The following is a 23,425-nucleotide window of genomic DNA, read 5'->3' as shown; positions in this document are numbered from 1 at the left end:
ATGTGTTGCATCAATTGTAAGTGTTGATGTATTATGGTATGTTTGGCATTACTGTTCACGTTTCTTTCTACACTCTGCCAGTCTGCCATAGGGAAGGACGATTTTTTACAATTATGCATGCACCTTGTGGAAGTGGGGAAGGCTAACAAGCCAGGTAGCCATGAAAGTGCTGATGACATCTACACTAATCCATCCTGGCTACCAGATTAGGATACCTTGTGTGCATACGGAAACATCATCGGAGAAAGTAAAGCAGGCGCCAGGCGGGACACATACATCATGGCCATGGCTCGAATAACCCGGTGCGTCCCTTCTGATTCTGTTTTGCCCAGTGCTTGAGGTCCACCATTACCAGAAGTGGAGGGACTCTAGTGTTGAGCAGTTGTTCGAATCAAAAGGCATCGACAATTCGACACGCAACGGTTGTACCCTAGGATATCCGCTCCGGGCTAGGCGTTGTTGCTATCTGGGCTCTGATGCCTTGTGATAAGGATAAGCATCTCTTACAATTGCAAATCATGGAGATTGCCCATGATATCTTATCGCATGATACGCAATCGATTATGATATGACCATATTACATTAACAAAACTGCGACGTGCCGCGTATGGTTTCCATTGGTACGTCCACTTAAGGCAAAAAATTCTAGTGGGGGGAGGAAACACAAGTGTATGCATAAGTGGATTATTCCAAAATGGAAATGTATCAATAATTGCATTATGGATATATATACACTGTAGTGAGACTCCACGTGTGGAAATGCACATGTGCAATTTTGGTAGGGGAAGTCCATGCAACTTATGGCTCATGTAACATGATTTATAGGTTGTGCGGTAATATCGTGTTTTATGCATGAACCAATGATAAAGTAGGGTGGACAATTCAATTGTACTTCTCTCTCCATGTGTGCTAAAATAGGAAAATAAGTTGATTGTAAATATTTTATTTAACTTCATCTGTTAAGACTTAAACTTGGGATATCTGATCTTGATACCATATCGAATTGAATTCACCAACTAGTTTAGTCCAAAAGTTTAAGGTTGATGGAGAAAGTAAAAAAATACTAAATAGTAAAGCTCCTCCTCTTCCTTTTCCTCTCTTCTCCTCCTCTTCCTCCTTTGCTTCCACCGGGCAGAGGCCCACTAGGCCCTTAGCTTGATATCCATCCAACGTCAAGTCTCTTTTCTTAGCCATGCATCGCTTAGTTCTCTTGTGTCTCGATGATGACCCTCGTGACTGTCCTTGCACCTAAGGCCCTGTGACCTTGTCTGATAGGGATTTTCCAAACCATTTCTCTCTAGAAATAGAAGAATTATCTACTATATGGTAAACTGATTTTGAAGAGAAACTTGGAAAACTCTACCAAACGAATCAAGGATTTTAGAGATATAGTTAGAAACGTTTCTCCAATTCTACCTGAACTTAGAATTTAAAAAATCTTTATCAAGATAATCATAATCAACTTCTATCTTTTTTCCAAGAATTTGAATCCGTGCCAAACGGAGTCTTCAACCCATTCTTTGCCACTAGATCCACCACCTGCCCACCGTGCCTTCCGCCTTCCTCTGATCCTAGTTCGAATCGAATGAATCTCTCTAGGAAACTCAAAATTTTAATTAGTTGCGCTCTTCGAGGTGTGGTTGTATGAATAAATAAACAAAATTCTATGAAACAAAACTCTTGCTCCCCGTCGGGCCTCCACTTGGGCTGTCACCACTACAAGCCGAGTTGGAAGGAATATACGACGAATCCAGCCTGAAGAAGCGACAGTCCCGTCCAGTCCTATAAATAGCAATCACACAAGACTCCGTCCCAGGAAACCCGCTATAGCATCAAGGAGCGTCTTTTGTCGTGTTGATCCCCCCCACCCCCCGGCGCGCGTCTTGGCCTCACCAGAAAAAAAAGGAGTTAAGCCTGTTACAGGAGAGGTGGTTTCCTCTCCTCCCCCCCTCGATAGTTCGATCCAGTAGGATTGTAGACTAGTTCCTAGATCTTGTTTCGGCATTCGTCCTTCTTGGAGTGGTACAGTCCCTAGTTCGTACAATGGGTGATTTCTGTGGGTTTTGATCGCACTTTTTTTTGCATTCGAGAAAGCCCTGTGCTTTTCTTGGAATCCGCGTGGTTAGGGCTCGGTGGATTTTCTTCTCGCCGCGGGAACTTGTCGAAACCCGTGGGATTCGATGGATTTCTGGGGTTTTTTCTCTTCCTATATGTTAATTGTGGGGTTTTGATCTGTGTGGTTTCTGTTGCAGGGTCGCGAGAGGGGAAAGGGGAAGTCTTGGGAAGAGGGGGATGGCGCGCAATGCGGTGGACAAGGCGACGTCCATTGACGCGCAGCTGCGGCTGCTAGCCCCCCAGAAGCTCTCCGAAGACGACAAGCTGGTCGAGTACGACGCCCTGCTCCTCGACCGGTTCCTCGACATCCTCCAGGACCTGCACGGCGAGGACATCAGGGAGACGGTACATAGATGCTCCGATTCATTTTTGCCCGTCGTGCTATTTGTTCCTTTCGTTTTGGTGCTGGTTATTGATTCAGGTGGTAGATAGCACGAGTATGCTCGGAATCTGTTTATACTGTTGTGCATGCACGTCGCAAAAGCAGAGGAATCAGATAGTGCATTTGGGCCTTGTGGGTTCCAATGGTGATGTTCTTCTCATATGATTGGTCATTCACTCTAGTGGTGGAAGTTAGTGCTGCGTTTAACTAAACACAGTAGTACTGAAGCTCCATCCATTTACTCTCCAGTTGGTGATCATTCCTGTGCAAATCTCACTTTGTGTTTTCTAGACTTTGAGATGGTACGCTACCATGATGTTCAAAACTAGTGGGGCTACCATGATGTGCATATCACTTGCATTATAACTATGGCCTTCTTATAATATTTTAGAGTTACATGCCCCTTTAAACTGTTTGCTGATATTAGTCTGTAGGTCAGATTTATTTCTTTTTCTGTATGTAAGTACGATAATAGGATTAAAAGCTACAGTTTTTATGCATTGGTTTACCAATACACTATTTTTTTACATAATTATATTGTAACACACTCAGTAAGTCGCTTCACCTTGACTACTTTTGGATACCTGTTTGCCCATCTCATAGTATGGCTTAATGTTATGATGTATGGCTTGATTTATATGCACAATCCTACTTTACCTAAATATATTTATAAAACGATGCAAATTTGTTGATAATCTATTATTTTGCAATGATGTAAACCTCTCCATGTTTGTAAATAGGTGCAAGAATGTTATGAGTTAGCTGCTGAGTATGAAAGCAAGCTTGATCCGAAAATGCTGGATGAGATTGGGAATGTGCTGACCAGCTTGGATCCTGGAGACTCCATTGTCATAACCAAGTCATTCTCACACATGCTTATCCTGGCAAACTTGGCTGAGGAGGTCCAGATTGCATATCGCAGGAGGATAAAACTAAAAAAGGGTGACTTTGTCGATGAAAACTCCGCAACAACGGAATCAGACATTGAGGAGACATTAAATAGGCTTGTGCATCAGCTTAACAAGTCTCCTTTGGAGGTATTTGATGCTCTGAAGAATCAAACCGTCGACCTCGTCCTGACTGCACATCCGACTCAGGCAGTCAGGAGGTCACTACTCCAAAAGCATGGCAGGTTAGTTTTAAAGCTTGCTGAATTGTTAGAGATTATAGGATATAAGATTTATTCGATGAAACTGAAATTTTGCTATAAAGAACTGTGGGCTATGTTTGTTACTTGTGTACAATGCACTGGAGAAATGCAGTTTGCTATGTTTGTTACTTGTGTTTTCCTCCTTTTTACATTTTTTATTTTTTTAGTGTGTAAATATTTCCGTGCATGGTTCTGTGGTAGACTATCCTTTTAAAAAAATAGAAAAAAATATTTGATATTCTTGAGGCATTTTGAGTTGTGCCATTTCAATGCTTTAAATTCTTCACCTTTCAATCTGCAGGATAAGAAACTGTTTAAGTCAACTTTATGCAAAGGACATCACTCCAGATGAGAAACAGGAACTTGATGAAGCACTTCAAAGAGAGGCAATTTCCATATCTTTGATCTGTTAGTGTTGTGTAATTCTATCTATGTTGTAGCTAATCTGTAAAACTTTATCATCTTCACTAAAGATATATTTAAATGAATATAATCTTATATATCGTTTCTTATCTACAGATTCAAGCTGCCTTTCGAACTGATGAAATCAGGCGAACGCCTCCTACTCCTCAGGATGAAATGCGTGCTGGAATGAGTTATTTTCATGAGACTATATGGAAGGGTGTACCCAAGTTCTTACGTAGGGTTGACACTGCTCTTAAGAACATTGGCATAAATGAGCGGGTGCCCTATAATGCTCCTCTTATTCAGTTTTCTTCTTGGATGGGGGGTGATCGTGATGGTAAATGGCATCTATTGCATGCTTTCTCTCTCTCTCTAGGATATATCTGCATGCCTTTTAATATTATGTTGAATCATGCAAATAAAAGTTTGCAAAAAGAAGTGCAAATAGAATTCTTCTAATTTGATACCCACTACAGGGAATCCAAGAGTCACACCAGAGGTTACAAGGGATGTATGCTTGTTGGCTAGAATGATGGCTGCTAATTTGTACAATGCCCAAATAGAGGACCTGATGTTTGAGGTAAAAATATTAGGACATTTTTTTATTTGATATTGTAGTTATATTAGTCTCAAAAGAACCTTTTTATCGCATGCAGTTATCTATGTGGCGATGCAGCGATGAGTTACGTGTCAAGGCTGATCAGTTACACCGTTCCTCCAAGAAAGATACTACAAAACACTATATAGGTGCAGATGATATGATGATAGTTTTTTGTTTAACGTATCTTTTTTTCTATCATCTGCTACCAAATATTTAATCAAACTAGTCACCAAAATATGCTTTCATATGGGATTGAAATTGCTGTACTTTTATATCCTACTATATATTACTTATGATTAGTATGGATGCTCATCAATTAGGAACAAAATGTGACATTTTAGAACCATAATAAGTGCAGTTCCACTTTGATAGTTTATTCTCTCAGGTTATAAATCGAGCACTATAAACCGCATGAAACTAAGTTGCTGAAGGCTGAGTTATGAGGTATGCAGGTCAGAAATTTAGTCTAGGTGGTTCTAACCAAAGTCAGCATAGGGGTCTAAAACTTCACAAACCATTAGAATCCTAGTCTGATTAGGAATTGGAAAAAAAATGGGGTGTTTCAGAAAAAAAATACAGGACAAATATATATTATGAAAAGTTTGGGCCATAAGAATCAGAAACATTTCAAGGATTTGAAACATGCAATCAAACAAAGGTAGTTGGCTTATTTAATATGATCCAGATTCCAGAAGCTATATTAAGAAACAGCTAAATATCATCAGGATTTGCAGGGGTAAATGTGCTTTCTTTCCAACGTGGGAGTCATGGTTTTGATATCTGAATTCTGAATCATGTTTCTCTCTCTCTTTACTTTGTCTCTGATATATGTTGATATCTATATCTAGTTCCAGTTAGAATCATATCACTGTGGAAGAAATTTTATTTTCTAAGATATTCTTGCCACTTTCATGCAGCCTTGTGATATTTAGCATGAATTTACTGCATGCTTCCTAACCTTGCTGTGTGCTATTTTCATTGTGTTCTATTCCTTCATATTTCTGCAGTCTAGACTAAGCTGGGTCAAGTTATGACATGCTTGAACTGCTTTTCTTGGATGCAGAATTCTGGAAACAAGTTCCCCCAAGTGAACCTTATCGTGTGATTCTGAGTGATGTCAGAGATAAACTCTACAACACACGTGAGCGAGCACGCCATTTATTAGCTAGTGGTTATTCTGAAATTCCTGAGGAAGCAACCTTCACTGATGTTGAACAGGTATCTAAAGTGAAATAGCAGTGTTCATTTGATTTGCCTGGCTACTTGGCTAGGATGACAGAATCTAAGCACAGTACACTTTTAGTATGCATTAAAATCGGATTCTATGGTGTGTAGTAATAGGTTGAAACTGTTTTGGAATATATTATGTGTCTGATGGATTGAAGCTTTCTTCTTTTGCAGTTCTTGGAGCCTCTTGAGCTCTGTTACAGATCTCTATGTGCCTGCGGTGATCGCTCTGTTGCAGATGGAAGCCTTCTTGACTTCTTACGGCAAGTGTCGACATTTGGACTATCCCTAGTTAGACTTGATATCAGGCAAGAATCTGACCGGCATACTGATGTTATGGATGCTATAACTGAATACCTCGGAATTGGATCATATCGTGAATGGCCGGAGGAGAAACGCCAAGAATGGTTACTCTCAGAACTTAACGGAAAGAGGCCGTTATTTGGTCCTGACCTTCCCAAGTCAGATGAGATTGCTGATGTTCTAGAGACTTTCCATGTGTTAGCTGAACTTCCTTCAGACAGCTTTGGTGCTTATGTAATATCTATGGCGACAGCTCCCTCAGATGTTCTTGCAGTTGAGCTCTTGCAGCGTGAATGTCATGTGAAAAGGCCACTGAGAGTTGTGCCGTTGTTTGAAAAACTGGCAGATCTTGAGGGGGCACCAGCAGCACTAGCCCGACTGTTCTCTGTTGATTGGTACAGAAACAGGATCAGTGGCAAGCAGGAAGTGATGATCGGGTATTCAGATTCTGGGAAGGATGCTGGTCGTTTCTCAGCTGCTTGGCAACTTTACAAAGCTCAAGAGGAACTCATCAAGGTTGCTAAGTTGTATGGGGTTAAGTTGACTATGTTTCACGGGCGAGGTGGAACTGTGGGAAGAGGTGGGGGCCCTACCCATCTTGCTATACTGTCACAACCTCCAGAAACTATTCATGGATCACTTCGGGTAACTGTTCAAGGTGAAGTCATCGAGCAATCCTTTGGAGAGGAGCATTTGTGCTTTAGAACCCTGCAACGTTTTACAGCTGCTAGTCTTGAACATGGCATGCATCCTCCAATTTCACCAAAACCAGAATGGCGTGCTTTAATGGATGAAATGGCTATTGTTGCCACAAAGGAGTATCGATCAATTGTATTTGAAGAGCCACGCTTTGTTGAATATTTTCGCCTTGTAAGTCTTCAGTTTTTTTTGCTTATGTTTTCCTTTTTGCATACCTTCACTTATCCTTATTGCCATGCAAATACTACTATGATTTTTTTATTGCAGCTTTTATTCAGCCATGAAATTTCACTCTTGTTTGTTTGGACTGGAATTTTTTTAGCTAGGCCTGAAGATTAATTTAAGATACAATACTGTTTCAATACCATATTTCTACTGTTGTCATTTCTCCTTTTGGCAGTCTAAATTAATTTTGGTAATGGGTTCTATTTGTGTGCATATCTAATCATGGCATTGTATTTTTCTTTGAAATAGGCAACACCAGAGATGGAATATGGAAGGATGAACATTGGAAGTAGACCATCAAAAAGAAAGCCAAGCGGAGGCATTGAATCGCTGCGTGCCATTCCTTGGATCTTTGCTTGGACGCAGACTCGGTTTCACCTACCAGTGTGGCTTGGTTTTGGTGCAGCATTCAAGCATGTCTTGGATAAGGACATACGGAATCTTCAAACCCTTCAAGAGATGTACAACCAGTGGCCCTTTTTCAGGGTCACAATAGACTTGGTTGAGATGGTGTTTGCCAAAGGTGATCCTGGTATAGCTTCTCTGTATGACAAGCTTCTAGTTTCTGAGGATTTGTGGCCATTTGGTGAGCGCCTTAGAGCCAATTATGAAGAAACAAAGCAACTTCTTCTACAGGTGATTGTCTAAGATCTTGCATTCGTCCAAGTGCTAGAATTGCATGTAGATTATGTGATTCCCCTACCTGGCTTTCTCATTGTGCATTTGAATGGGTACATATTCATAATCTGTACCAACATCATGCGTAGCTACTTTCAGAGAAAGTTTGAAGAGATAAAACTCTAAAACTGGTAGTAGATAATTAAGGTGCAAATGTTTCTGGACCTAGTATGTTCACTGCATCTTGTCTCACCCACCGCAATGTGATTTGCTGAATTTTCAGGTCGCTGGGCACAAAGACCTTCTGGAGGGTGACCCTTACCTGAAGCAGAGGCTGCGCATCCGTGATTCCTACATCTCCGCCCTGAACGTTTGCCAGGCCTACACGCTGAAGCGCATCAGGGACCCCGGCTTCGAGGTGAAGCCGCGGCCTCACCTGTCGAAGGACATCATGGACGCCGGGAGGCCAGCTGCGGAGCTGGTGAAGCTCAACACCACGAGCGAGTACGCCCCGGGGCTGGAGGACACCCTCATCCTCACCATGAAGGGCATCGCCGCCGGCATGCAGAACACCGGCTGAAGCAGACGAATTTTCAGTGCTTCTTATTTGTACTGGTGTATCTATGGTAGGGGGATCATGAAAGTCTTGGTGCACTGGATTTAGTAGCGCGAACCAGTTGCATGTTTAGTATGTAGCATGCTATATCGAACTTAAATACATGCTTATCCATAATACTTTCACATAATCTGCCGTTTCGAGCCGTTTGGTGCTGGCATTGTTTGTTTTTATACATGCTGGCATTGTTTGTGTCAAGGAGTCTAGTGAATATTTGCTGATCTATCTTTACTGCCGTACGGTAGGTTGTCGAAAACTGTGTCCCGGACAAACGGACCTCGGCGTTATGCGAGCACGGAGCCCCGGGGCTCGGCGTTATGCGAGCACGGAGCCCCGGGGGATGCAGGCTCCAGGCAGAGTGTCCCGCGGGCCGCGGCGTGTAGCAAGAGCCGCGGCAAGAGAGGCCAGGGCAACTTGGGCAAGTAGACGGCGTGCACGCTGTGGGATCGTCGCGAGCACTGGGCGGCGTCGGTCTCTGACGAGACGGTGGGCATCGATCCGATTGCTCCACTGGTCCACTGGGGAGCAGTGATGTGGCACGCACGCGGAGATCAGGTCTCTTAGCTTTTCACTTGATATGGCTAATCCCCTTTCGTCACCTTGTCACGTCAAGGCAGTTACGGAACGGAACAAACACTTTTCGGAGAACTATTATACAAAGCACGTTCGCAACATTTATGCTCCATTCATAAATACAAAACAAGTCAGTGGCACCCTTTCTCCTCAAAACAAAATAGTGTACAACTAGTACTCCAAGTTTATCAGCGTACTTTACGGCTTGAGCTCTGGGAAGTAGCCGTATCTACGCTCGGATGATGCCGGCCGGACGGACTCGGAAACCCCATCATGCATCCGCCGTGCGTTTCCGTTGTTGCTCGCGAATTTATGCGTCCTGTCTCCTTGGGCCCTTCTCGCACGCCTCCATGTCTCGGGGTCCCCGGATGCCCCTGCCCGTACTTGCCACACCACTTGGGAGGAGGGAGACTAAAATTTAGCTCCCGTCACATCGAATGTTTGGATACTAATTAGGAGTATTAAACCTAGACTAATTATAAAACTAATTACACAACCTCTAGGCTAAATCGCGAGACGAATCTATTAAGTCTAATTAGTCCATGATTTGACAATGTGGTGCTACAGTAACCATTCACTAATGATGGATTAATTAGGTTTAATAGATTCGTCTCGTGATTTAACCTAGGGTTATGCAATTAGTTTTGTAATTAGCTTATGTTAAGTCCTCCTAATTAGTATCCGAACATCCGATATGACAGGGCTAAAGTTTAGCCCCCTCCTCCCAAACATCGTAACTCCCTGCTGTTGGGTCGCACTTGTACAGTACTCCCATCCCAGACCGCCGCGAGCATGATCAAATCATTGGCGAGGTAGGTGCGGTGCCGGTGCGCCGAGGAACTGGCCGAGGACGCGTCCCGTTCGGTCCGGACAAGGCCCGAACGAGCGAGCTTACTACTACTTCAATGTCCGGAGTAAGCCAATAAGCCATTCATGCCAACCAGCACACGAACGGCATGCAGGCCGGACGGCCGTCCTCGGCTTCGCGCGCACGGGCCATACCGTCCCGTCTCCCGGCGCCGGCCAGCACACGCAGCAGGGGGCCAGCCGTCCCCCATCATGCATCAGCACAAGCAGCAGATGCGGCCGACGACCTAGCGGCGCGACACGTCGGGTGCCGTGCCCGGCTGGGGCGCTCTCGGCTCTGCGGGCGCCTGGGCCTGTAGCCTGTTGCGCCCGGGGCGGCCGACCCAACGAGGCAGAGCGCCCGGATCGTATCACCGTGGCATCGTGACCCGTGAGGCCGGACGCGGGCGGAGCCAGCTGCGCTGTACCGCGGCCGCGGCAGATGTTGACTACGTGCCCCCCCTTCCGGCCTTCCCCTGACCTCCGGCGTTCGTTCTCGTTCATTCACTCGCTCGCGTCCGCCGCGGCGCTACTACTCATTGATTCACTCATTCATTCCGTCGTCGGACGCTAGCTCTGGCGAGCAGCTCTGAGCGGCTGGCACTGACGCGCACGGCAAAAAGAGCCAGCCGGAGGGGCAGAGCGCGCCAGGGGGACCGGGCCAGGCCTGCTCTCTGGCTCTCTGCTCTGCTCTGCTCTCTCTCCGCGCTCCGGTCCGGACGTACCCTCGGCGGAGATCTCCATTAAATTGGCGGTGACGCGCCCACGTTCTCTTGCCCGCGTGCATGACCGATGGATGGATCCAATGGGACTCGCCTCGCGAGGACACGGTGGGGTTGGACTGTTTGGAGTTGGCGAGGTGGTTTTTGTTTGGAGCCCGGAGCCGGCCGGCTGCTTCACGAGCCAGAACAAAACCAGCTCCGCTCCTGCCGTTCTGCATGGGATGGAGAGAACACGGCTCTGCTTGCTTGAGCGCTGTTGAGTCACCAGCGTGAATGGCCACCGTGCGCGTACTAGTCTGTCTCTAATCAATGGCACTGGCTACGGTGATTGCGGGTCGGCCTGCGAACAACGCCGCTCAATGCGATAAACAGTATGACTCCAAGCCTCCAAGTGTAAACGGGAGTACAACTGAACAGCAACCCGTTGGGTGTCTAGAAATGTTACTGGACGCTTGATGAATCTTTTGCGAGATCAAAATTTACTCCTCATGCCCACTCTTGTCGCACGTAGGCGTTATGTCATGCGGATTTGATGATCCATCAGGTGGAACATGTCCAAGGTTGAAAAAAAAAGATAAAGGGATTGAGAGAGGCCAAAGCGCTGGGGTTGCTGTTGTTCACCCTTGGTCTCTGTTTCATAATCAGAGTGCAAAATCCTAAAGCGTCGCTTTTGGATTAACAAGAAAAGCTAACAGGGCTTGGCTTTTCCAACCTAAGCAACACCTTCTTTTGTCCTCACCAAAAGCTACTCCCATTTTTTATAGGGCCAAAGTTGCAAAACGCACGCCAAAAGCTTAACCCTTTCCACGGTAAAGAAAGGGATAGATTCTTGTTTTCGATTGTTTTATGTCCCAAAAGCAACCAGTCGATTGGAAAGCGTGGAAGGTGCCTTTGCATTTTCTTAGTAGGTCGGTTTCTTAGGTCCCGTTTGGCACGGCTCTAGTTCGCGAAAAAACAGCTTTGGCTTTAGCTCATCCGGAAAAGCAGTTTTTTCTAGCTCTAGCTTATCTTGTAGGAAAATATTTGGAAAAAACGGTTCTCCTACCTTTTTTAGAATGTATAGAAGAAGTCAATTGTCCATCGTGCCCTTGCATATGTGCATTGCTTGGAGATATGAGTTTTATGTGTTGCCTCTATTAATAATGTGATTTGTGTGAAATAAAAACATAATAAATATAAAATATAGGTAAGCTAATAATTAGGTGGTTGTTACAAAGTGTTGTTAACAAAATAATACATTCAGGGGATACACATGGCACCAACCATACAAGCAATAATACAATATCACCATCATCTAGAAAGAAATATTACCCTTGCAATGTCATCACGGAATCTATCCATGCTTCGATCATTAGAATGTCGAGTTGAACTATCTGAAGCACTTCGAGGAGGAGGATGTGCTGCATATCTCTCAGGTATAACAGGCACATAATTAGGATTCCGATCGCACTTCCGAAAATGTTTATCTAGTGCATGATTCTCACTAATGTAGTTACGAAGACACATGGTAGCTGCAACAATCATCATTTGCTTTTCCAAAGGGTAACTCGGCATCTTGAGAAGAATTCTCCATTTCATTTTCCACACACCAAAACTACACTCTACCACATTGCGAATACTTGAGTGCAAATGGTTAAAAGTTCTTGCTCACCACTTGGAGTGGGACCCCTCAGTACATGGTATCTTTCACCCTTGTACGGTGCCAAGTATCCAGGCCGATTTGAGTATCCGGCATCGACAACATAATATTTCCTTGGACACATATGTACAAAGACAAATAAGGAAGTAATTACAAGATGTACTAATGTTAGCGTTCTACGTAGAAATAGGTTAACATATTGATAAGAGGGTGTGAGAATGTGTCATGATCATGTTCCAATGCATGAAAGAGCACACTAGTATCATGCATAGAGCCAGGCTGCCCTATAGAAGCATATGTAAATTGCACATCAAAGTCAACAACAGCAAGAACATTTTGGGTTGCTTTGCCAGTTCGACTAATGTATCTAATAAGATCATGCTAAGATAATGTGGTTGAAATGTGAGTACCATCTAGTGCTCCAATGAAATCCTTAAAATGTGGCATCATACTGCAATTTCTAGTAATTCTAGTGTGTGTTGTAGAGAAATTAAGATCAATTGGACATATGTAATCCTCGCACATAGCCACCACACAAGTCAGGACCTCATCAAATTTTCTACTTATTGTCTCCCCATAATGCTTGAATACACCATGTAGATCACTATTAGACCAACCATGACCACACACCACTAGAAAGATGGCAAAGTGATTCCATAGAGTTCATATGAAGGGATGACTTGAGGCCATAAGTACTCACTAATAGATCATGCAGGCTGTAAAAGAGAGATGCAGTCAACCCGAACATCTTATGACTTTAACCTGAGTGTTCAGTTTTTCCAGATTCCAACCATATCCACTTTGACCTGGTATAGTAGTTTCATGCTTGTTATGATATGTCATAAAGTATTTCCCTGCAACAATAGCAGTTGCAAAAAGGTTGTTGTGCATAGACCGAATCAACTAATAGTCTTTGAAGCCCACTCATCAGCATCAGAAGAACCACTGTCATTTAAATAGGACACGTGAATAAGCAACAACCAATACTATGAATAATAGAAGTTACAAGACAACAAACTAGCACAAATTATTGGAACTCATACAAACTAGCACAAATTATTAGAAGTTATGCATGAACAAATGTACTACAAAGGTTCATGCAAATTAAAATGATATAAGGGTTCATGCAAATTCGAACTGTTCTACTTAGGCACATCATTTCTAGTCATCCACTCATACTTCTTCGTCAGTCACTGGAATCTCTCTTCGGCGGTGTCTCTAGCCATAAACATCTCCCTTTCTGCTCTCTTGGTAAAAACCAGGGATGCTATGAAGTGTTCATTTGTCCCACTCATAGCATCACGGTCCTTAACCAATGCCATTACATCTTAGATGGAACAACCAGATGTATCCTCCCTCCTTGTAATAGACTCACAAGATGCGGTCGCTCTCTCATTCATCTCCACAATTTTTCCCATCTATTCTTGAAACCATTGATAAGTAGCGGTCTTTGGTTTCCTTCCCCTTGTGTTCTCAATCACTTTGCCTCTCTTTCTTCTCACACTTATAGGTGTCACTTCTTCTGACTCACTATCATCATCATCATCATCGACTACATCAACAGGGTCTGGTGAATCCTCACGAGTCATGTTTGCTTCAGATGGCCGTACACCACTAGAGGCACACCAATAATCATCACCGGTGTTGCGAAGATCTTCAAACATAATCCCCAACTGGTCCTCATTTTGAAGGCCCTTATTCTTAAATCTGTTAGCTTCTTTTATAGCCTGTATAGAAACAAGAGAACAGTTTCTCAGATAACTATCATAAGATATTAGTGGCTGAAAAAGAGGTAAAAAAAATACACCAGTAATGTTGCACTAACCTTTGTTGTCTTCTTTCACTAAGCTTTTGACATAACAATATTTGTATGAGTTGCATCCCATCCAATACCTGTCTCCTTGTTGGTCAATTTCTTCCATATACCATAATCACTTTTCAATCTATCCCATTTGTTTTTGAATTGTTTTTTTGCTGTACTCAATCCCAGTCCTTTGTTCGAACGTTTTCATTACATTCTTATACCTAGCCTTATTTAAATGAGTGTTGTCACGACTTCCTATCAGTAGTTCGGCTGCAAAAAGCTCACACACTATTCGGGTATTCTCATCACACCAATCTGCACTACCGTTGGCAACAAAGTCAATTTTATTTTAAACAAAACAGCAAGTACGTTTCTCTAATTTTACCATGAAGCATCATATACATGTATGTCTCATCAATACAAAAATTTCTATCTTCTCCTAACACAAGGCATTCTCCATAGGCAAGGCATTATGGAATGTGTATTAGGAACAGTAGCATTTGTCACCTAGAATCAGTGAGGTCGACATCAACATCAGCAGGGGCAGCACGCTCCGGCAGCCTCGGTGCACGGCCAGCTCTCCCACCTCGGCCACCTCTCCCACCTCGGCCACCATGACGACGACTTGCATTAGCCACAACGGGCACTTCCTCTTCGATTCCGGCCATCTCAGGAGTCATTGACGTTGACCCTCCGGTGCCGCCGGCCTTTGGACCAAGCCAATCAGGCCCCAGAGCCTCCGTAGCCGCAGCTGAAGCCGTCCACCAATCTGGCCATTCTCTAGTGGCAACAGCAGCGGCTGCAGCCAATGCTTCAACGTCTCCCCCAGATGATGGTCCAGTCGCCACGCTCGCGGCCGTGGCAGCGAGAAACGCCGTGCGGCTGCCTCGCCATGCGCCCGCGCCCACGGAGCCAGGGCCGCCCCTGACCAGCGTGGCCTCCTCAGTCATGGCAGCCACGCCATGAGCCGCGGCATGAGGGGAGGCGGCACCGTCGGGGCGAGGGTGCGGAGCGGCGCCGGCGGGATGACGGCAAGCGGCGCCTTCGGGAAAATGGGCAGCTCGATCAGGATGCCCTCCGCCGGATCTATCCATTCCTGTAACAACTCTACCTAAATTAAGTGCCTTTAATTCTAAGCCAGTGTCAAATGAAATCCCTAAGTGAAGAAGTGAAATGACCTTTATAAACCTAAGGAGCTCTTTTTGGAGTCTGAATTAAAGCTTGGAAATTTTATATACAAACTTAAGTTTCTGCTCAAATAAGAGTTGTAAAACTTTTTAATTCCAACAACTTTTGTTAAAGGCACCTCATCTAATTCGGAGTGGAAAGAGTCAAAAACAGCAGCCAAAGCTGGTTTTTCCTACAGGACCCTGAAAATCTCTTAAGTCCTGGATTTCGAGTTTTCCTCCATCTTCTCAAGCTTTCATCTCCCGCTTTCCTATCTAAGCTCGAGTCAGAGCCTTAATAGAAGTTGTAGTACCTCAAGAGTGTTCCAACTTTGTTACACTGACCTAGATCCAAATCGGACCCGAACTTGTTCTAAATCCCAGTCAAAGTGAGGTAAACCAGCCAACTCACCCCGGATGCTTAGAAATCCTAAGTCTGGAATCCCAGCTTTTTGGCTAACTTTGGCCGGAAATATCCTTGAATCCTTTCACAATCTAAACCGACACCTTAAACGAAGTTTGAAGAACTACCAGAGTTGAACAAGTTTGTTTAAGGGAGTTTCGGGAGATGTGTTGAAAGATTCGGAGAAGGATCGCTCCAAAGCTGGTCTGGCTTGCAACCTGAAGGGAGCCTCGACGCCCGCGCGCCCGAGCATGTTCGCTCGCGCGCCGCGCGCCACGTGGCCGCTGGCCCCCGGCAGCTCGCCGGCGCCCTATCCCCAGCGCGACAGCGACCGGACGAGAGCCACGGCACCCAACCCGCGCCCGCGACAGGACGGAGCCAACGCAGGGCTAGCCAATCGACGGCCGAGCGCAAGTCGCCTTCCGCCTGCCACGGCTCTGCTCCGCCAACCCGGTTCCGCCCGTTCGCCGAGAAAGCTGAGATGCCCCCGACGTCCCGCGTCTCCGCCCGCTCGCCCAACCCCCACGGTAGCCTTTCCGCGTCGCCCGCCCGACAAACCGGAAGCCCCAGACGTGCGCCGCCCAAGGCCAATCGCCGCCGAAGACACCCGGAGCTCCGCCTCCTCCGCCCAATGGCGTCGTCGGCCAATGGCCGCCTCGCCCGAGCACTCGCCGCTCCCGGCCTTATCCTTTCCCCACCGGAGCCCCGCCTCGACCCTCCGCGCCACCCCGGCCCTATAAAAGGGAACCCCCTCACCGGCAATGCCACCCCTTGCCACCGCCCGCACCTGCGCTGCCGTTTTCTCCTCTGCGTCCTGCTTTCGCCTCTGAGCCCCGCTTTCTCCCCGCGCCGCCGCTAAGCTTCCGTGAAGCTCACCCCCTTGCGCCACCCCACACTCCGGCGACTTCGCCGCCACCCGCAAGCCGCTTCTTCCAACCCACCAGCCGCCCGCTCCTCCGCGCGGTACTAGAGCTTGCTTGTGTCCACCAGTAGCACCGCCGCCGCCGGACCACCGTCGAAGTCTCGCCGCCGCCCAAGCCTTCGTGCGTACAACCTTCCCGCCCCAGCCTGCTCCTTTTGACCCCAAGGCTTCGCCCCGGTAGACCTGGAGGTAAGCTACTTAACCTCCCTGTCTTTCCGTCTCGCCCGACCCCTGTCCTTTTTCGTTTCGTCCGACCCCTCTCCTTTCGGTTCGTCTGACCCCTTTCTGTTCGGTTCGTCCGACCCCTTTCCGTTCGGTTCGTCCGACCCCTTTGCTTCGGTTCGCCCGACCCCTTTTCTTTTCGCCTCGCCGACCCTGCCAAGTTCGCCGACCCTTTCTCCGCCTCGCCCGAGGGCTCGGGTGTAACTTTTTCCTTGACCCGAGGGTATTGGTGAGACTTTTTCGGGAATTCCTCTGTGTTGAGTCTGAGGACCTCGGTGCGGTTTTCATTAAACCTGGGGGTCAGACCCTAAGTTTTCCCCAATCCGACCCTCCCATCCTGCTCCCCACCTACAGAAGTCAAACTCCCCCCACCTTCTCTGTAGCTTGCTACAAGTGTCCGTGTTAAAACATGAATGTGTTAAAATAACCATCTAAAATATTTAACCCCTGCATTGCATTCCGTGTAGAGTTGAATCTCGCCGACGGGACGTAAGAGCTTCATCCAGCACCAGAAGAAGACCCCGCCGAGAACCAGCTGCACCCCTTCGAAGGAGAGCCCGAGCCAGCGCAAGACCCCGAGGACCTCCAAGCTTTTTCTGAAGGCAAGCCCCGGTGCATGAACTCCCTGTTTTACTTCATACCACTTATTGATCACTTGATTGCACATTTATGTTTCGAGGAGTTTTAATGGAACCTTAGATGCATAACTTAGTACCTTGTTTTTGAATACTAGTTGCTAAGGTCGAGTAGTGCAATGCTTAATAGGTCTCGGTAAAAGTCGAGTGATTTCCTGTCACTCGCGAGTTATAGGAGTTGAATGTTCAAATCTGTCGCAACTATAAGGACGACGGACGGGGTCAGGCTTGTGCTTGGTACTTGGTGGATTGCCCCGTCTGTCTAAATGAAAATGATCTAAGGTCGAAACGTGTCGGCGTTCGTGATCAAGTGTTTGAAAGTACTAATCTCATACCTAGTATGGGATGGGGAAGCCTAGTACCTGATTGAACTGGGGCGTGGCATACCTTCCGGCTGTCCTTGGAACGTCGTTCCCATGGTGCATCATGTGGGTGCAAGTACGGTCACAGTGCAGCATTAGGCCGGGACTGTGGAGCATTGCATGCCAAAGGAAGTTGGCCCTGACACGTGCCTAAGGGATCGATGGGGACGGCTGACAAATGAAGCGACCCTTCGTGATGCGCGGATGTCGTGAGATTAGGTTTGACATGCATGGTTAATAAATTCGAATCGATTCGTCTGCCTCTCACAGATTGGGATTACTTGATCGCTATTCTGCACTGAGTAAAGATGGAACATGATGGTGATTTTAATCTTGATGTTTGTCAAATATTTGCTTGGAAACCATGTTTGTTTAGTATGAGTTGCTTATCTAGGATGGATAAAGAACATAGAACATGAGCTAAAATGTTGGATAAAGAACATAGAACATGAGCTAAAATGTTGAAAGCAAGGACTAACTTTAGACGCTTTTGGCAAGAAAACCCCAGAGCCAGAAAGCCTTGCATGTCTAAGTCTTGGTCGTGTCCTTCCGACGGGTCAGTCTTGCTGAGTACTAGTTGCTCAGCCTTGTTGTGGCTAATCTTTTTCAGGTTATGTTAGTAGCTTGGGTGTTGGTACCACTTGGCCGACCCAGCTCCCTCCAGGCTGGACCGTCGAGTGGGATCCTTCCTCGGATGGCGAAGGAAGGAGTTTTTGATGTCATGATCGGCTCCGTCATGATGTCTTGTAACGACGTTTAAGCTTCCGCTAGTTTTTAATTTTGACTTCGAACCATGCAAAAATTCCGGGTTGAATTTCCAAAAACTCTGATGTAATGAAATGTGGAACTTGTTGTCTCGATGGAATGTTGTAATCTCTGTGCTACTCACCTTCGTGTGAGCGATGCTTCTCGATCCTGTTTACGTCGTTTATCGGAGGAAATCCGACGGTCGACCAGGTTGACTTGCTTAAAGTGCATAATCGCATGTCAGGCGACTTCAATGCATTTTAATCAGGTTAATTTGGACGGTTCCGCCACAATTCCCCCCCTCCCCCCCCCCCCCCGTTTCTCCCACCTGCCGCCAGCTTCCCCTGCTGGTTCATCAAACTGACGTCGTGCTGCCACCAGAGTCGCACAAGGAGAGAGGAGCGTGAGAGAGAGGAGGCGGATGGGGGAAAGAAGACGGGGTAATGTGAACCGGTATGGGGAATTGATGAGAGTATAGGCGGTGGCAAAACTGCTGTAATTTCTAGAAACTCGAGGGGTAATCATATATGTGGAGGCTGCGGGGACGGGGAGAAGCCGGGGGAAGCCACTTTTTCGGGCTTCTCACCCCTAGTTCATTTCGTGCAATGGCTTTTCACTTGCTTCTCCACTGAAGCCGTTTCCTTTTCCTCCCTTTGGCACAGCTTGTGCATAAGCCACTGCAGAAGCTGCTGAAGAAGCCGTGCTAAAGGTCCCCTTAGTAAACAAGTCATGTTCGCATTGACACTTGAACCCAAAGTTCTAACCAGAACAGAATAGGCTTTACCCCTACAAACTATTCTCGTCTGCCATTAGATATTTGCTAAGAAAAAATGACAACAAAAACTTGTCAGCTCACATGGGTGGACAAACACGTTCATGGACACTTGTTGGGTATATGCTGTACATTTAGAGTTCATTGGATACTTCACATAGTATGTTTATATAACTTAGCCAACAATTTCCTTCTTGAAATGTTAATTAGCTCTGAGGTAAAAGGAAAGTAATAACCAAACGAAAGAAGCATCACGATTGACGCATATAGGTCCTGTGGACAATCTCGTAGCTAAGCTAAGGTCCTATTTGGAGACCCCATCTAAACTTTAGTTGGCTAAAAATTAGCTCTAGGGGCTCCAAACGGGTGAACTATAATTCACCCCAACTAAAGTTTAGTTCACTAGTCCACAAAACTCATCTAATTCCAACTAAAAGTAGCTAACATGTAAGCAAAAGTCACTTTTGCCCACCCCACCAACCCATCCCTCCCCTTTCTCTCTCCTCTCCTAAGGGTAAAATGGATTTTATGCATCTCCTAGTTGCCATTTAGTTCTAGATCCAAACAGAATAGCTAAACTTTAGTCATCTAAAAGTGTTGGCTTACTTTTAGCAACTAAACTTTTTGAAAGAACAACGCACAAGATAGTGCGTGTTTCATTGATATAGTAGAAAATACAAGACTCTAGAAGGCCATAGGCAGAAAAAGAAAAAGAAAAGGAAAACAAAAAAGGCTCACCTGATTGGATTGGGACATCAACGTGGATCACCACTCAACTCAACCCGACCGGTTGGATTGGGACGTCAACGCGGCCTTCTCATTCCACTCACCAGGGCGGCACCCCCAACATACACACTCATCTATTTGCCGAAACCTCTAGGCATGGCCCTGTGTCAACAGCGAACCGATAAAACAGACTGCACCGTACCGAGAAGGCCACCGCTATACGAGACCCTCCACCGTAGTGACACTGCAACACCACACTCCACCTGACGGAGTGATACCACCAAATCCGGAACTCTTGCAGGCTGCCTCGCAGTCGCCACCACGATAACACAATGTGCGGGGGCCTAACCACATCCACCGTTGGACTCCACCTCGCTCTCGTCGCTTCAAAGAAACACCGCGCGCGGGGGTCTTGCCTCACCCGCCACGGTACTCCACGTCACAGATCTGTTTGTTTTGTCGCCGTCAGAGTGGTGAGCAATGCTGCCCCACTCTACCAGATCACCATCGATCAACCAAGCCGTCACCGTAGGTCGACTTTGCCTTGTTGCTTCACTCGCGCAAAAGCCTCCGCCGTCAAGTCAGCAAACCAGAGAAGTTGCTTGCGCCACCTTTCGACGATGTATCGCACCGGGTAGCCCGGCCAAGCTGATCAACCCACCGCGGTCCGCTGCAAGCCTAGTTGTCCCACGATGCCGTTGCCGCAAGCGTCATCCTCCAACGCAATCCCGCGCTGCTCTAACCGTTGCCAAGCAACACCACCCACCACGGTCCGCTGCAAGCAGCCAAACTGACAACCATGCGACAACCCCTGACCACCGCCATGCCTGCGATCGCCTCCACATGGCCTCGGCAACATCTGTCCAGCTTTCCACGCGGTGGTAATGCCACCACCATTTGCAGCCGCCCATGACCAATGGACCAGCAATGTCACGAACCGAAATGGGTCTCTAGAGATGATGCCTCCAAGAAGGGCATGACGCTAGTGGTGCCACCGTCACTCGTCCAGGGTCTAGACAGGGTTTTCACCTAGAGGACCCCATGCAGCAGGGTTGTAGCTCAGACATGACACCCCCAATGGGGAAAATGACGCCCTAGGGTGCCACCGTCATCTCCACCAGCAAACGCCCGTGAGGGCTTTTGCCTGGAGCATCCCAACCCCTCATTGCACGCTCACGGCTCAGGACTCCCAATCCACAGTCACGGCAGCCCATCTGGGACGGTGTCACCACCGCACATCCATGCACCACGCTGTTGTACCTCCACCTCTGCTTGCTCGCCGCCGCGTCTCCATGTAGCACATCGGACCCCACACCTCGCAGCCTCCTCCACGCCGCGCGAGCCCCCACCAGAGCTCAGCCGCCTTCCTCTCCCGTCGCCGCCTCCTCAACTCCTCAACCGAGGAGAGGTGGCTTGACGACGCCCGCAGCCCCACCTCGATGCCGCCAGCGCGCCCCTGCGCCAGGTGTCCTTACCGCGCCTCCATGGCATCACTGGCACACCTTGCACAAACCACTCCGGCCGCGGCACCACGCCACCGCCGACCCGTCGTAGAAGGCTCAGAAGCTGTCGTATCCCGGCCTGTCGCTCGTCCTACTTGGCTGCCATCGCGCAGCCACGCGCCAGATCGGCCGCCCTCCGTCTGCCACCGCTGGCCGGTCCACTCCTTTCCCCACACGGCGCCACCTCGCCTCCGCGCCCGAGGTCGGCCTCCGCGAGCCGCGCGGCTCAACCTCCTTCGCGGCGAGCTTCTCCTCCATCTCCCTTGGCCCTGGCGGCCGCCGCCTCCTCGGTGACCCGCTCTACCTCGGCGCGCCGTTGAGCGTCGATCTCCCAGTGCTCCCGCTCGGCCTTGATGCGCGCGAGCCGTGCCCCACCACGCTACCTCCGACCATCGCAGCGCCGCCCTTGGAGCTCCGTCGCCGCAGGAAGTCACCCCCAACGAGCCCCTTCATGTAGCTCTTGCCCGGAGGATGGGGGCCGCCGAAGGTGCTGCACCGAGCGCGGCCTCCTCCACCGGATCTGCCGCTGCGTCACCACACGCAGCCCTCACCAGCTACATCATCGTCCCGACTGCCCAGGCCGCTCCCCGCGAACTTCGCGGGCTCGCCGCCGTCCTGCCACGCTGGCGGATGTAGCACCGACCTTGCCGCAGCCCCCTTCGAAGTGCGCTGGCAAGCACCTCCTCCGCGCCGCGCCGGGATGGGCCGGGGCGGCGGATCCGGGGTGTGGGCTTCGGCGCGCCGCCCGGCTCTTAGCACCGTCCGCCCCGGCACCATCCGCGAGCATTGCAGGACTGCCCCCGCCGCCGCCGTCCTCGGGAGCCAGGCAGGCTTCCGACGGCCCCCTCCGACGGCGGTGAGGAGGACACGAGAGGTGTGGGGGGGGAGGGGGTTGCCGGCGGCGACTGGGACGCCGCCTGTGTCACCCGCGGGAGAGCGACGCGGGAGTCGGGAGCAAACGATTTGTTTTTAAGTTTTGTACGCACAACAACTAAACTTTAGTCCCAACTAAAGATTAGTTTTAGACATGCATCCACATTGAGGCCTTGTTTAGTTGGTCAAATTGGGAGATGCAAAATTATTGTACCAGCACTGTAGCACACTGTAGTGTTTCGTTTATATTTGTGAATTATTGTCCAAATATTGACTAATTAGGCTCAAAAGATTCGTCTCGCAAAGTACAACAAAACTGTGCAATTAGTTTTTAATTTCGTCTACATTTAGTACTCCATGCATGTACCGCAAGTTTGATGTGATGGGGAATCTTCTTTTTGCATAGTGTCAAAGTTGGGAGTTGGGGAGTAACTTGTTTACTTCACTCCCAACTCCCAACTTGTTTACTTCACTCCCAACTCCCAACTTTGACACTATGCAAAAAGAAGATTCCCCATCACATCAAACTTGCGGTACATGTATGGAGTACTAAATGTAGACGAAATCAAAAACTAATTGCACATTTTTGTTGTACATTGCGAGACGAATCTTTTAAGCCTAATTAGTCAATGTTTGGACAATAATTCACAAATACAAACGAAATACTATAGTTGCGCATTTATGGCAAAATGCTAATTTGGCCACTTCCAAATTGGGAAGTAAACAAGGCCTCAACATGGCCTGAGATTGTTCCAAAAGCTTAAAGAAGACCAAAAGCTGGATGGGCATCCATGGACTTTTGGGTAAAATAATGGCACATGCTTGGATGCTGTGGAAGTGGGATCGACGAACCCTAAAAGAGAAAGAAAAGTGACAAGGAAAGGCAGCTGCCGTGCTCGCTCTTTTGCTTTATTCAAATCAAGAGACTAGTTTAAGTCGACGCCCAAAAGTGAGCAGCACGTCAGGTCGGATTTCCGGAGCAAGCCATCCATCCCCGGCAGCCTGACAGTACAAGTAGTAGTATCATATTACGAAAAACCCGGAGAAATTCTATCTTCTGCGTGGCCTCCGTCTCCATCCCATCCTGTGGTCGACTGTATGCAGTTGCGATGCGCCAACCTGTGCTCTCCTGCAGAGGCTGCAGACCATACCCCCAGCACAATCAGGTAT

The 23,425-nt window shown here is 47.7% G+C and overlaps 1 protein-coding gene across 2 annotated transcripts; it reads left to right on the top strand.

Moving 5' to 3' along the window:
* The first annotated feature begins 1,804 nt into the window (after window positions 1-1,804).
* On the top strand, window positions 1,805-8,471 carry LOC117858341 (phosphoenolpyruvate carboxylase, housekeeping isozyme). Of its 2 annotated transcripts, none has more exons than XM_034741396.2 (11): window positions 1,805-1,928; window positions 2,253-2,460; window positions 3,238-3,629; window positions 3,949-4,033; window positions 4,167-4,389; window positions 4,529-4,632; window positions 4,709-4,799; window positions 5,717-5,871; window positions 6,055-7,053; window positions 7,357-7,743; window positions 8,009-8,471. In XM_034741396.2, the coding sequence occupies exons 2-11, from the start codon at window positions 2,293-2,295 to the stop codon at window positions 8,303-8,305; spliced, it is 2,901 nt and encodes a 966-aa protein (XP_034597287.1). In that variant the 5' UTR covers window positions 1,805-1,928; window positions 2,253-2,292; the 3' UTR covers window positions 8,306-8,471. The 2 variants fall into 2 exon arrangements, with proteins under 2 accessions (XP_034597287.1, XP_034597286.1); XM_034741395.2 differs by having other exon boundaries at window positions 1,857-2,022.
* Window positions 8,472-23,425: the final 14,954 nt, after the last annotated feature.

This window comes from Setaria viridis, chromosome 5, assembly GCF_005286985.2.
Source record: "Setaria viridis chromosome 5, Setaria_viridis_v4.0, whole genome shotgun sequence".
Lineage (NCBI taxonomy): Eukaryota > Viridiplantae > Streptophyta > Magnoliopsida > Poales > Poaceae > Setaria > Setaria viridis.
This window is presented reverse-complemented; position numbering and strand designations above follow the sequence as displayed.